We start from the raw sequence: 14,825 nt of genomic DNA, 5'->3' as shown, positions 1-14,825 counted from the left end.
CAGAAAATCACAACCTACAGGAGCAGAAATGTCTCCAGCAGCCAGTGTACACAAGGACAGCCTGCACTGCCATCGGCGAGTTCCTGGAGACTCAGAGTAGAAGAGTGTGAGAGTCAAAAACCCCAGGTGAAATAAGGATCCCGCTGCTGTTTGCTCTACCTTCAGAAGCTCTACCAGTTTCTCACAGTGAATACCATAGAAAAACCCTCTAATGCTTCCAGCAGGAAGCTAGGGGAAGGGTCCACTGTGAAATATAGTTGAGCATTCTGTTCTCAACAAGTCTCACCTTTTGGGGTTTCAGCACAGATGAACTTGTTTTAAGGAAGGGAAACACTTAGTTCTAACTCTGCCATGCTGTCCCACTTAGTGGGGAGGGTCATAGGCCAGGGTGACAGATGCTCAAGACAAGAAGGGCAGACCACTCACCTCCCTCTGCTCCCTACCACCCGAGACCGGCCCCAGAAGGGCAGACCACTCACCTCCCCCGCACTCTACCACCTGAAATCTGCCCCAGAATGGCAGAACAGTCACCTCCCCTGCCCCCTGCAAGTGCTTAGTAAGGACTTGTGGACTGCTGGTCTTTTCTTCCCAGGCACCCTTCTATGTGCTTCTTAAAGGACTTTATGTATTTATTTAAAATGCACACAAAGAGAAACAGAAGAACAGAAAGAGAGCTTCCATCCACTAGTTCATTTCCGCAAATGCATTCAACTGTCAGGGTTAGGCCAGGACAAATCTAGGAGCTGAGAATTCAGTATGGGTCTCCCAAATGGGTAACAAGGATCTAACCATTTGAGCCATCATCCACTGACTCCTAGGTTGCACTTTAGCAGGAAGCTAGATCAGGGAGTAGAGTGAGGACTGAACCCAGGCACTTCTACATGGGGTACAGGTATTCCAAGTAGTGACTTAACTACTGTACCTGCCATTCATGTTCACCTTCCAACTAAGTATTAAGTGGCAGGCTAAATGCACACAATTCACTGTTTGAAGGACAAGCAGCAGAGCCACAGTTGGATATGGCAGGCATGTGTAAACTCTCATGGAATCATCTTTTTTTAAAACTATGATTAATATATTCAAAGGCTTAATGAAAAAGTAGACAATCTGAAGAAACATAAGCAGAAATATGACACAAGAAATAAACATAAGCAATATGCATAAGCAGAAATATGGAGATTCTAATAAAAATCCAAGGGTACCACTGAAGACCCAAAAATAACAACAGCAGAAGTGAAGAATACTTTTATTGGGCCTGTGGTAAGCTAGACACAACTGAAAGAAGAACCTCTATGTCTGAGGATGTATTAATAGAAACGTCTGAAACTTAAAGGTAAATAAAACAGGGACTGAAACAAACAGAATGGGAAAATCCAAGAACTGAGACAACCAAACTTGTAAAAACATGTAATGACAGTATGAGAAGGAGAAGAAAAATGGGATTCACCCCTAACTTCCTGGAAATGCTCCAGATGAGAAGGGACTGGCACAAAATAAAGTACTGAGAAAAGTGCGGCACCACCCTAGAATTCTACTACACTCGATGACATTAACCTTGAAAAGCGTGTCTTGTGGAGAGGAGAAGAGGCAGGAATGAAGATTGTACCAGACAAACAAAAATTGAGGGAATGCATTGCTGGCAGATGCACCTTATTAGAAATGCTACAAGATATTCTTCATAGAAGGCATGTGATACAGAAACTGACAGTTATATAAAGAGCATCAGAGAACAAATACGTAAAGCAAACTCTTTCATTTTTAAATAATGTATTCATATACATGTACGCACATTACACATTTGCTTTTCTACATAAATGAAATGAATGACAGAAATGACATTAGGGATGAGTGGGACTCTGGATGGCTGTGTTGTTTTGATATGTCTATGAGTTTTAACAAATGCATCCCTATAGCGTGGGATGTCTGTGGTGAGGAAGACTAGGGCAGAGGGTGATATTAGAAACTCTGTACTTTCACTCAATTTTGCTGTTAACCTAAAACCACTCTAAAATTTTTAGCTTATCCATTATGTTTAAAATATTGGACTTGTTAAAGATGCATGCAAGGTGAAACAAAGACAAATTCAATTTCCTATGTATAAGCATCAGTTTGACAAGTCTGTATAGAAACTGGAGACTTCCCATAGCTTTAAACAACAAACATCACAATTCCCTCGAGAACAATCTGCTTTTCTTACAAGTCTATGAATATTATTAAAACGCAGAATGTAGGAAAGTTCTATGTCACACTATACTGCATAAAGATAAAAGCTCAGGTATGATTTCTGTAGAGTCTCGAATTTGGTTAGGAATGTCTATACTTGTCAAAATAAATTAATACATTTGGCATAGACAAATCCTTGGATTTTACTGTAACTTCCTTGGGGCATATTTAGATGTTTAAAATCAGGAATTGAAGCAGAGCTCCTTGTCATTCATAAGTTTCTGCTGTAATTTATTGGAGTGGCACCACTTTTCTTCTCTTTTCCCTGAAGCAAAAATAATGCCGTGATGCTCAGTTTGGCTGCTCATGCTGATTGACACTGAGTAAATTGTCTCTGAATAAGATGAAAATGTAAATCTTTTTTGAAGAAAATGGCAATATAAAAGCTCCCGTGTTTCCCTTTTTCTTTTAAATTGCAGTTTGCAGAAGCACCACCCTAAATCACATTTTCTTCCCTGCCTGTCATGGAAGAATCCATTAGCTTGGTCCCCGTGTCAGAATCTTAATCTGGCGTAGGCTGAGTGTTTGACTTGAGTTTTGAACAGGAAGCCTGCCTTCTGTCACCTGTCCTTATGTCATCACTGCAAAACATTCAGTTTGTGGTGCAATAGCAATTCTGCCATTTTTTTCAACTTATTATTTTGATCAAATATTTATAAGAAAGTACTGTGAGCACACTGGCAAGCATTGACAATTATCAGATCATGGTCATCTTATTTGGCGTATATTCCTGCCCTCTTCCTATATTTTTTCAAATAGCAAATCCCGAACAATATAATCTTTCATCCAGAAGTATTTCAATATTAATTCTAAAAGGTGGATTTTTAAAAATCCTTATAATTATCGCATCTTAAATTAACTATAAATGTAAAGCATCAAATCTTTAGTTAATTCTTAAATTTTTAAGTGACTAATAAATATCATGCTATATACTTTTGCATATTGTTTGAATCAAGATGCAGATAAGGTTCCCATATTGCAACTGATTGAGCTATCTCCTGAAGTCCACTGTAATCACTACCCTACCCTCATCTTTTATTTTTTTTCCTAAAATGTATTTGTTGATGCAAATGGCTTGTATCAATAAATATTGCTAATTATTCCTAAAGCATAGGTTTTATTGATTATGTTCCCATCACGTTTTTTAACCCATTACTTCACGCTTTTAATTTTCAACAAAATTGATACTTTAAAAAAACAGTCCAGGGCCTGATCCAATTCAGATTCTAATTCTTTTAGAGGAAGATGTCTTAGGTAATTTTGTGTTCTGCCTGGAAGCACACGTCTGTTTTCTCTAGCTTGCATTATTAGAGAGCAGCCTCTGATGCTCCTTGCCTGGGCCCATTGATGTGTTTGGAACTTCTTTATTCAGAGCTAACAGCTTCGTTTATATTTCTATAAATAAAGCAATTTCCCTCAAATCGTGTTTTGGTTACCCTGTAGCATGATTTTTATTGGAAAAACAATAGAAAATATGAATCCTTTCTCTTTGCTAGTTTTCAGAATTAATGCTCCCCCCCACCCAATTTCATTCTTTAACTGCAAATAATTAAAGCTTCAGTTTAACATTATAGAAATTAAGGATGTTAGATCCGTTGGGTATATTTTAGCTCACTGCAGTTACTTTTTTTAATGTTAAAATTGCCCCACCTTTTGATGGGAATCACTTCAAGGACTACTTCCTAAGTCCCTTTAAGGATACCAGCAGTGCTTGACTATGTCGGTGCCCTCGAGTGGGACAAGCCGTGACAATGTTCTCTAGCTGTAGAGACTTGCATTTCGCGGAGGGCCCTCAGGTCCTTTGGTGGGAGGTGGCATCATTTCAGTATCATGTTTAGGGCATTCCGTGTTCCTTGTAAGTTTGTTATTGTTTTTATCTAGGACATTTTAGAGTGTGTGTGTGTGTGTGTGTGTGTGTGTATGTGTAATACACTCTGAGTTTAAACTGATACTTTCAATTTGAATTTAGACCAAGAAGTTCTTTACTTAGCCTTTTATATGAATATCCTTTCTTTCACACCCAAATTAGCCCAAACACCCTAGAATGCTACTATTTCTATTAAAAAGTAGCAATAAAAGGGACTCTGGCCCTTGGTGTTTTAAGAAAAGTTAAACATCAGGTGAAACAGGAAAAAAAACTATTTTGATCCATGTTAACTATTGCCACCAATTAAAGGGAAGGAGAGTGAGTTAGCTTCTCATATATAAAAACTAAAATGTGAGTTATACTTGGATGAAAGATTTGATGTAAATGAACACTATTCTCTGAGAAAAGAAACAACTGAGTCCATACTTATCATGACATTCAAAAATGCTACTCCCAGTTATATTAGAGCTCTGTGTGTGTCTAAAAAGAAACATTTGGGATCTCTAGTTCACAGCCATCATTGTCTAAGGCACTGTGACAAAAATTCTAGATCTGATTCCTCTACAGAAGGTGGTGACTTCACTCCCGTGGGATGATTCCAGGACACATTTGTCCCAAAATGGTCCAATTCAGTGGAAATCTACCACTGGCAAGGAAAATCAGATTCCACTACAGCAAATCCTATTTTTTTTTTTTTTTTTTTGGAAAGCCGGATATACAGAAAGGAGGAGAGACAGAGAGGAAGATCTTCCATCCGATGATTCACTCCCCAAGTGAGCCGCAACGGGCCTGTACACGCCGATCAGATGCCGGGAACCAGGAACCTCTTCCGGGTCTCCCACGTGGGTGCAGGGTCCCAAAGCTTTGGGCCATCCTCGACTGCTTTCCCAGGCCACAAGCAGGGAGCTGGATGGGAAGTGGAGCAGCCAGGATTAGAACCGGCGCCCATATGGGATCCCGGCACGTTCAAGGCGAGGACTTTTAGCTGCTAGGCCATGCCGCCGGGCCCAATCCTATTTGTTTTTTTTTTTTTATTATTACAAAGTCAGATATACTGAGAGGAGGAGAGATAGAGAGGAAGTGGAGCTGCCGGGATTAGAACCAGCGGCCATATGGGATCAAGGCGAGGACCTTAGCCACTAGGCCACGCTGCCGATCCCAATCCTATTTGTTTTTAATCTTGTTCTTTTTTTTTTTATTTGAGAATAAGAGAGATAGCAATAAAGACAGAGAGAGAGAATTCCCAACTGTTGGTTTGCTTCCCATATGCCCACAACATCCAGATCTGAATCCAGGAACTCAATCCAAGTCTCCCACACAACTATCAGGTTATCAACTGCTTTGGCTGTCACTGCCCTCTCCCAGAACCTGCATTAATAGGAAACTGAAGTCAGGAGATAGGAAACAGGCACTGATCCTGGCACTCAGATGTGGGGCATAGGCATCTTAATCACTAGAGCGTGTGCTCACTCAGATTTGTTTTCTCAGAAATGTCCCACACATAGTGAGGGATAAGAAGCCTTTAAGGTCAGCAAACAGAACCAAAAAGGCCCATCCATGTTAAGGCTCGCTGGAATTCTGAAATGAACCACTATGCAAATAGAGAAAAACCCAGTCCTGTTTCTGAGGACCTCTTGGACATTTCCTCATCTTTTCCTAATCATGTAAGTGGCTGTCATCCAAGAGAAAAACATGACAGATCTTCAAGGGAAATCAGTTATCACATGAGGGCAAGAGACATGACCAGGGGAATGACAGAGAGCCCCATGGGAAGGGAGGAGAATCATCTGAGAGAAGTTCATTCACTAAAGTGTTGCTTTACTGAAAGTCCTTTTGCTCTGGGCTTTGATGTCATATCTCACAGAAACCTGACTGGAAATCCTGCCTCAAACCCTGCTAACTGTGTGTCGCTGAGGAAGTCACCAAACCTTCATGCCTCAGTTGGTTCCTGTGCAAAACTCAGATACCAGTACCTGCCTTGAAGAGCCTATACTGTAAAACAGGGCAAAGGTTATCATGAAGCACCTAGCAAAGGGCGAAGCAGACAAATAGTGCTTCATGAGCGCTCACCTTCCGTGCCTGAAGGGTTGCGCTTCTCTCTGTGGGAAAGCAGAAAAGGAAGAAGACGAAAGGGGCTGGCGAAGGTAGACGTGAGATGTGGATGTGAGAGGGCTGTGGCAAGGAATGGGGCAAAAATCATTTTCCAGAAGCACTGAGGGCCCTGTGTGGTTTCCTCCACCCTGAGGCTGCAGGTGGATCGTATTGTTTGGCTTGTGTTTAGGTACTTTGCCAGAGAGGTAGAAGGTGGAGGCTTGCCCAATTCAATCCATTAGTAATGGTTAGATAGCTTTGTCATCGAATGGAAGAGATTAACATAATGAATTAGAATTTCTCAGTTGACAGAAAGTTTTCCTGTTCAACTCTGAAGCAAACAGTGAAGGGGGACTAGAGGTAAGATGGCAAGGAGAATTTGGTGACCTGTGAAATTTGCCACTGAGAAAAAGCTGATAGGTTTTCTTCTCCAATGGGCAGTGAGTTGTCAAATGCAAGAGCAATTTCCCCAGGAGGAAAACACATGGCCCTTGTGTTTGGCTCTGCAAGCTTCCCCATGATATAGGCTTATAAATTCAGTTTATATGTCTCTTAGCCTGGCTTTCTTTTATCACACCATTTTACTGCTTCTTTGGGGCTGAGATTGTAAAATTTGGGTCAAATATTTCATTAAGTTAACCACGCTAGAATACCAATAACGTTCCTGCAGCACTTTTCATCTTCCTAGTCTTTCACAAACATCTCCTTCTTCACTAATGAAGATGAGTTGGATATCTATAGTGTCAAAAACCAAGGCTAGTTAATCACTGTCTGATGTGAGAAAGTGAAATAAACTGCAAGACCAATAAAAAAAAGCATATTGCATTTTAAACTTGCTGATTCAAGCTTTTTAAAAAAAATGGGGAACATGCAGGCAGGCAAAACTCAGGCCACAAGTCCTCATTTTTGTAATGAAAATGGCTATAATAAGAATCAGAGCAACTTCTTCAGGGTATTTTTTAAGCTCCTTTTATCTTATAGAGTGCTTTTCTATACATCGTTTCATTTGATCATCATGAAATGTGCGTGAATAGGAAATTAATAGCCCCATGTTTTAGACAAGGCTTATTGTGATTCATTAACCTGCTCTATGTTCAATTCACTAGATATTTGTACTTGGCCTAGAACCCTGCAGAGTTCCCACCTGTGCTGTGCCCTAGTAGGAGATCCAAATATGGCAGCTCAAAAAAAAAAAAAAAAGACAGGGGACTTGAGGGAGGGAGTACATGTTTTCCTTCCTCTTTCAAATGGAACATCTCCATGATCCTAGGACATGTTGGACTTCCATGTAGATTTGCACAGTTCAATTCCACTGCACAGAGATGGCATCATTTCCTCTTCTGCTCATGACTAAGCTAGGTTGTGAGATGCATTCACATGTTCTATAAGCCTGCAACACTCCATTCACAGCAACAGCAACTGCATACTACAAACTTCCCCCAGCCCTTACTTGCCTCCAACCTTCCATCTGTAGCAATAATTAGCTGTTCTGGACTAATGGAGCCATCTGATGGCCTTTGTACATACCATTCTGTTCTTCCAAATGAGCCTTACTGATGGACTTCCTTGTTGATGACCGGCGATTTCACCTTGTGGGGCTCTGTGGTGCTTCACTGTGCACACACACAGGACTCACACAGGGCAGAGCAGCTTGCATCAGAGACTGCCTCACGGCCACCATGCCCACTGCCTTATGTAAGGCTTGCACCTTGGATTATTGAAGACAGATGTTCATTCCTTAGCTCTTTATGCTTTCTCCTCTTTCAGCAAATTTTTCCCATTCCTCCAGTAGTCTTTTGCACTTTGTTCTCACTCGTTTTTATTCTTCATTGTCCTTTTGTCTTTCTGGGGGCAGAACGTCACCAAACATTGGGTGATAAAGATAACACTTTTAACTGGTACCTAATACAATTGGCACCATTATTAAGCCAGACAAACCTCTAGCTTAAGTGCAGAATTGTTATGTCTTTAGATGCTTCAACAAAAATCACCTGTTTCTTTTTTTTTACAAACAGGCCTTGAAAATCCTAATCTCCTTTTTTATCTTCAAAATTTGACTCAACTATTACTTCTTGCAAATCCTTCTCTGTCTTCTCTAGACAGTCTCCATTATTTTGTATGATTTCTCCCACAGATCTTTCTAAATTTTTTTTGAAGAGACAAAGAGACGGAACTTCCATCTGCTAGTACATTTCCCAAATGCCTGCAACAGCCAGGACGAGGTCAGATGGAAGCTGGGAGCTGGGAACTCTTTACAGGTCTCCCACTCATCTGTTAGAGAGCCCAGTACTTGATCCATCATTATTGTATTAGCAGGACAGTGGAATCAACAGTGGAGGAGGGGCTCAAACCCAGCACCCTGATAGGGAATGCAGATGTCTTCAGCACGGCTAACTTTCAGGCCAAAGATGAGCCCTCAGAACTTTAAACACACCTTAGCTATAGCACTTCACATATTATGTGTTTTTCAATTGATAGCTATATGTCTGTGTATGGTACTAATTTGAGAGTTGTTTCTGATTTTGTTTAATTTGTCCTCTATAGCCACTGGCTAGATGCACTGAAGAAGTATGATTTTTTTGTTGTTGCCAAATGTTGAATTAGCTAATGGAATAACCATCCTGGATTCAAGACGTACATGCATTCTTTTCTCCATCTTTTTTTCTGCTGTCTACAGAGGGCTGTTTCCTACTTTCCTTCACTGAAATTTGGAGTGTGTGTTTCTATCATCTTATGAGTTACACAAATTTGACTGACAAACTTGAGGATCTTAACTCACTGACTGATAAACTTGAGGATCTTAACTCAATTCATTAGTTATTTTTATGTAATAATGTACTCAATGTTCCAAACGTACAAACATACACAAAAGAATGGAATCTTCCCATTATTAAACAGTCTATCACCTTTCCCGATATTTCACATAAATTATAAAGATGCTGGAAAAAAACTGTGCTTTCACTTGTCTTTTAAATCTTCTCTGTCTCTCTCTCTCTCCCTTTCTCTCTCATTTCCCCTCCCCACTGAATATTCCTCATTGAATGTAACTGTCAGTGGATGAGCACTCTGCACTTATCATTGCTGGTTTTTCACAATGGGACTTGGAAATCTAGCGTGGAGTTGTACAGGAAGCTTTGGTTTGGTGTGGGGACAGCACCTGAATTTCCATCACTTGCCATCTGAGCTTAAACAACACCCAAATTCCAGGATCACAGTCTGTTTTTATACATTTCCATCTTCTATCCTTTTCTCGGGAAATGAAGAGAAATGAGATAATCATGCCAATAAGGCATCCCTTTTCATCTCCATTGTTCTTGCCTGGATGTTTCATTAAGAAATGACTATGAGTGAACTGCCTCTGAGCACAGTTGGCCAGCAGCTGGAGTGTTTGTGTTTTGTTTTCAGAATATAGTGGTGGTTGTGTGGCCATTCGAGGAAAGAATCCAGCTGGACGCTGGGAAGTAAAGGACTGTAGACACTTTAAGGCCATGTCCCTGTGCAAGCAGCCAGTGAAAACTTGGAAGAAAACCAAACATGAAGAAAGATGGCCCTTTCACCCCTGCTTTATGGATTGGGAGTCACGGCCTGGTCTGGCCAGTTGCTTCAAGGTAATACTAGGGTTACGTAGGCATCCTCAACAGCACTAGCCTTCTTTACTGTTACATCCCAAGTTCCCTTATTCTAGCACCTTTTGTTTTTCCAAAACAGTGTCTGGCACATAGTAGATGCTTAATTAATATTTTTGCCTATCTCAATCCTTTCACTTATTCCAAATAATGTGAGAGCCAAAAATTGGCATATCCCTGGTGATAGCAAAGGTCTCCCCATGGCTATTAATATCTGCTAAACAGAAACACCAAACACAAGTACAGCTCAGTGTACTGCTTATCAAACCCTGGGGTGGTGTCTCTTAAACTCTTAACCAATTCCTGCAAAGATTCCTGTTTCTGCCAGAAGTTTTGGCTCCAACTCATCTGCCACAGTATGAGAGCAGTTACAGCTCTCACACAAGTCAGAACAACACTGTCCTTCAGTTATGTTGTCCTTCAGTTATAGGAAGAAACAGAAAAACCAAGGTCCTCAGGGAGCCAGTCCCCAAAGACCCAGGAAAGTTGCCTGGAGCAGACAGAGTCTCAACATTCCAGGCTCCATGTATACCTCAGTCCAAGAGACTGAAAGTTCTGGATTACTCAGAAACCCCTTGGATTACCAAGTTCAAGTGTGGTGACACATCCCACTCTAGGAGGAAAAAGAAAACAGACTCTCCAGTCTCAGAACATTCCTATTTTGTAAGATTTGTTTATTTATATTGGAAAGGCAGCTCTACAAAGAGGAGAGACAGAAAGATTTTTCATCCATGATTCACTCCCCAAGTGGCCACAATGGCCATAGATAAGCTTATCCAAAGTCAAGAGCCAGGAGCTTCTTCTGCATTTCCCACATGAATGCAGGGTGCCAAGACTTTGGGCCATCCTCCACTGCTCCCCCAGGCCACAAACAGGAAGCTGAAAGGGAATAGAGTAGCAGGGACACAAACCAGCATCTATATGAAATCCCAGCACATGCAAGCAAGGCAAGGATTTAGCCACTAGGCTATCATAATGGGCCCAAGATGTTCCATTTTCCATGCATTCTCCCCAAGAATTGCAAGCAAGAAGAAGAGCTAGATTATTCCAGTTCACCCAAGGAGGCAGACACTCAGTAGATACTGAGATTATAGGACTCGCTGTGGTGTCCAAGCCAAAGCTATAAAATTTTCCTTACAAAATAATACAATCCAACCACAAAAGTTAGACTTTATAGATTGTCAGAAAGCTGAATATCAAACCAGCTCATTCGATTGGTTAATGTGTGTGTATATGTGTGTGCACATTTTATAAAATTATTTGAAAATATGTCTGTTTGTGAACCAGCTTCAGAAAATAGGTCTATGTAAGTTCCTGCAATCTTATCAAAAACATACTGTTTGAAACAGGATGTGGTTTTGTATGGTGGTTTTGTCTTGGTTCATTTTATAGAGATTCAGCTGCTCTGAGAGAAAGCACTAGGTACATGCAGAGCAGGGTCAGGACAATCTTCAACACCTGCCAGGATGCCACCTCACAGAAGTTGTGAGCACCTGTGAATGCGCTCCATTTCAGAGCACCCATGGAGAATCCTACACTAAATTCACACAGAGCAGGTCCAGAAGTGACCTCACAGAGCAGTAAGACCTTAGAAATGCATTAACTGAGGTTAGCTAGATAAAGAGATTTGTTCAAGATCTCAATTATTTATTAACGACATTGGAATAAAGTCCTGATCTTGGGACTCCTGGTGCAGGGCTTTTTCTGCAGTATATCATCCTGATGTGTCAACAAATGCATGGTGTGCTTGATGCGCACGACAGTAGGATTTATGAATTTAGAGAGATTCTGGAAGAGGTTCCCAGAGGAGGTGAGCTTTTACACATAATTTAAAAGATGGAAAGGCTGTGCTGTGGTCCAGAGGATTCAGAAAGCTACGCATTGTAGTCTCAGCCAATCAAAGCTTGTGAAGGCTGCCTGCAGGGTGTACCTGCCTGGCTTCAGAGATGCTGGCTTAATACTGAGCAGTTCAAATAGAGAGATGTACAGAAACCCAAGATCAGGAGTTCTGGGTCTTCAGTCCCTCACGCCTCTTGAAAGCCAAAAGCAGATCTTCCACTCACCTGTCTGTTTCCTGTGACCATGAGAACAACTGAGAAACAGCAGAGAATCTATACAGAGCACATCTGCAAGCTCAGCTAAGACCTCAGGTTCTACAGAGAGACATGTCCTAAGTCCTAGGTCTTATTTCTCATTCCCTGCCATGGATCAGCCAGATCTATGATTGCTCAGCTAATTCTAATTTGTCAGAATGCACACTGGTGGGATGGAAGTTCATAGATTCTGTAAACAAGGAATCTTGGATCTAATCCTAGCTCTGCCATGTGGTAGCTGTAAGACCTATAATTTGTAAGCTCTCCCAGCTTGATTTTCCTCATCTCAAGACACATGTTTGTTGAAAAACAAGTATTTGGCAGACACAAGAGATTTAGGGGGAAGAAGTTCTCAATATACACTCATGAGTGCATTACAAAGGTAAAATGAGCATATAGTTTACCACAACTAGACACATCCTAACTCAATAAATGTTATTTCCTCTCACCAAATCAAGGTATTAATAAAGAATAATGACAAATATTTAATTCTTCAGAAGAATTAAACAACTTCTCTTTATCCGTGACTATGTTGAATTTTTAATTCTACAGGTATTTCACAGTGAAAAGGTCCTGATGAAAAGATCATGGAGAGAAGCTGAAGCATTTTGTGAGGAATTTGGAGCTCATCTTGCAAGCTTTGCCCATGTTGAGGAAGAGAATTTTGTGAATGAGCTTTTACATTCAAAATTTAATCGGTAAATACTTGTCAATTTTTTGAAATTACAGTTGAATATTCCATCTCCCAGTAATGACTTCTTAGGGGTGAGTTTCCCAAATACTTGTCTAAAATTCTAGTATTTGTTATAAGCCTAAAACCAGTTAGCCATTAGTTGTGGAAGAAAATACATACACACATTTAGTTTTGTATTTGTGTCACACCACATCCTCATCTTATGAAACTAGAACCAAAGTGATCACGATTTTGCCATTTGAAGTCTTGTCTTTTTCCTCAAGTCAGATGTTTATAGCTCCTCTGTCAAACTTGGGAGTGTTGCTTTGTATATAATAGGAGGTCATGTTCAACTTTGTTTGTAAAAAGAGGAATCCCAGTGATTGTTTTAAAAAATTCCAATCTAGCCCCCTAATTATACATTTAAGGAAACAGGCATTCAGTTATCTGTAACCATCCTGGAAATTTTACACAATGTTTAACTCTGTGGAATTAGAAACTCAATTAAGTTTACACTGGAAGAAATCTAAAAGGTCTTGTGATACCTCCCACCCAGGGCAGAAATTCCTTCTAGCACATTCCCATGGTCACTCAGTGCCTGCATAATTCCTTCCAGTTGCAGAATGCTCATTACTTGGGAGAAAGCCCATTCCTCAGCCAAAAGGTGGTTTTAATATTCAAGTTGCTCATAAGCCTCAAGTTGGCTTCCCACCATTTTGGAATTAGAGCCAGTGCAGATCTGGTCTACCCTACATTCAAAGAAGCCATCATGTCTTCTTTTTGTAAGCTGTTCCTTCCCTTAGCCTCTTTCTCTAGAACATTCTTGTCAGTCAGCTTTCTTTTCGGGAGGGACATGGTCAGTCACACAACAGACACAACTCTGCCCTGAGGATGTCTTTGCTGAAGGGCAGTGTGCCTCTACGCTGCGTACCTTCATCCAATGAAAACACGGGTAAGCCAGAAAGCCAGTGCCAAGCCCTCTCTGTAAAACACTTGCCTGAACCCCAGAGATAATACAAGACTGTTTCATGAAGAAAATTCTGACTTATAAAATGATAAATATATAATACTTATCAATTTATTCATCTTCAATATATATATAAAATGATCTTGATCTCATAGAGTGTTCTATGGGGTAAAGAAAAGATTGAATGATTAAATGCAACCATAAAATGTATAATCTTGTTAATGTCATGTATGTTCTCATTGTGAAGGCCTTTAGAAGCAAGCATTTTCACTGTGAATCCCTTTTCTTGAGAACACATGTTAATGGCTCACAGAACTGTCGGTGACAATTAGAAGCACTGGCCTGAGAATGGCTGCAGAGGTTGGCTGAACATTCTACTCACTAACACAGAACTCTCTGGACTCACACCAAGCTGCTGAGTCACACTAAGACTGAAGGAACATGTAGGAAGCTTCTGTTCACCTGGATTATCAGCCAGCCATAGGGCCTCACATCAAGGGATACATGAGTCTCCACAGCTCCAGGCTGTATTGGGCTTCATTACTTTAGCCTCTTGCAAAATGCTCTTCACACTTTGCCCTTGAATATCAGTTAGGTTTGCTGTAGCAAACAATCACTTGCAACCTGCTTCCCATGAGCTTTAAAATTAATGCTGGGCCTGGTACGATAGCGCAGTGGTTAAGGTTCTTGCCTTGCATGCACAGGGATCCCATATGGGCGCCGGTTCTAATCCCGGTGGTCCCACTTCCCATCCAGCTCCCTGCTTGTGGCCTGGGAAAGCAGTAAAGGATGGCCCAATGACTTGGAACCCTGCACCCACGTGGGAGACCCAGAAGAGCTCCTTGCTCCTGGCTTCGGATTGGCTCAGCTCCAGCCATTGCGGTCACTTGGGGAGTGAACCATCAGATGCAAGATCTTCCTCTCTGTCTCTCCTCCTCTCTATATGTCCGCCTTTCCAATAAAAATAAATAATCTTTAAAAAAAAGTCAAATGCTAACTTTTAAAGGGTTTTAGCCCTAAAAATTGAAAAAGATTGGATGTGACTATGTCACTTTTTATGTAAATTCTACTCTTGAACTTTTTAGCAGTATTTAGTGCCAGGCATCTGTCAAATGATTAATCTTCAGCTTCTAACCATAGAGCCACCAAGTGTTACTGTTTGCCTGGAATACCAGGGGAGCCCATCAAATTGTGTTTGTGTGTGTGTATCTGAATATTATACAACTTTAGGAAATGGAGAGAAAACAGATTCTAATCCATCATCTAGGAGCCAATATATAGCAGG

At 40.8% G+C, this 14,825-nt stretch overlaps 1 protein-coding gene across 2 annotated transcripts in view; it reads left to right on the top strand.

The window, feature by feature from the left end:
• The window catches only part of PLA2R1 (phospholipase A2 receptor 1), a 107,174-nt gene that overhangs the window by 61,043 nt on the left and 31,306 nt on the right, over positions 1–14,825 (top strand). For both annotated transcript variants that reach the window (XM_058664541.1, XM_058664540.1), the window contains exons 12-13: positions 9,587–9,789; positions 12,453–12,598. In XM_058664541.1, coding sequence (XP_058520524.1) covers positions 9,587–9,789; positions 12,453–12,598 — 349 coding nt within the window. The remainder of the gene's footprint in view (positions 1–9,586; positions 9,790–12,452; positions 12,599–14,825) is intronic.

Source organism: Ochotona princeps, chromosome 5, assembly GCF_030435755.1.
Source record: "Ochotona princeps isolate mOchPri1 chromosome 5, mOchPri1.hap1, whole genome shotgun sequence".
Classification (NCBI taxonomy): domain Eukaryota; kingdom Metazoa; phylum Chordata; class Mammalia; order Lagomorpha; family Ochotonidae; genus Ochotona; species Ochotona princeps.
The sequence above is the reverse complement of the archived record's forward strand: the minus strand, read 5'-3'. Positions and strand labels throughout refer to the sequence as shown.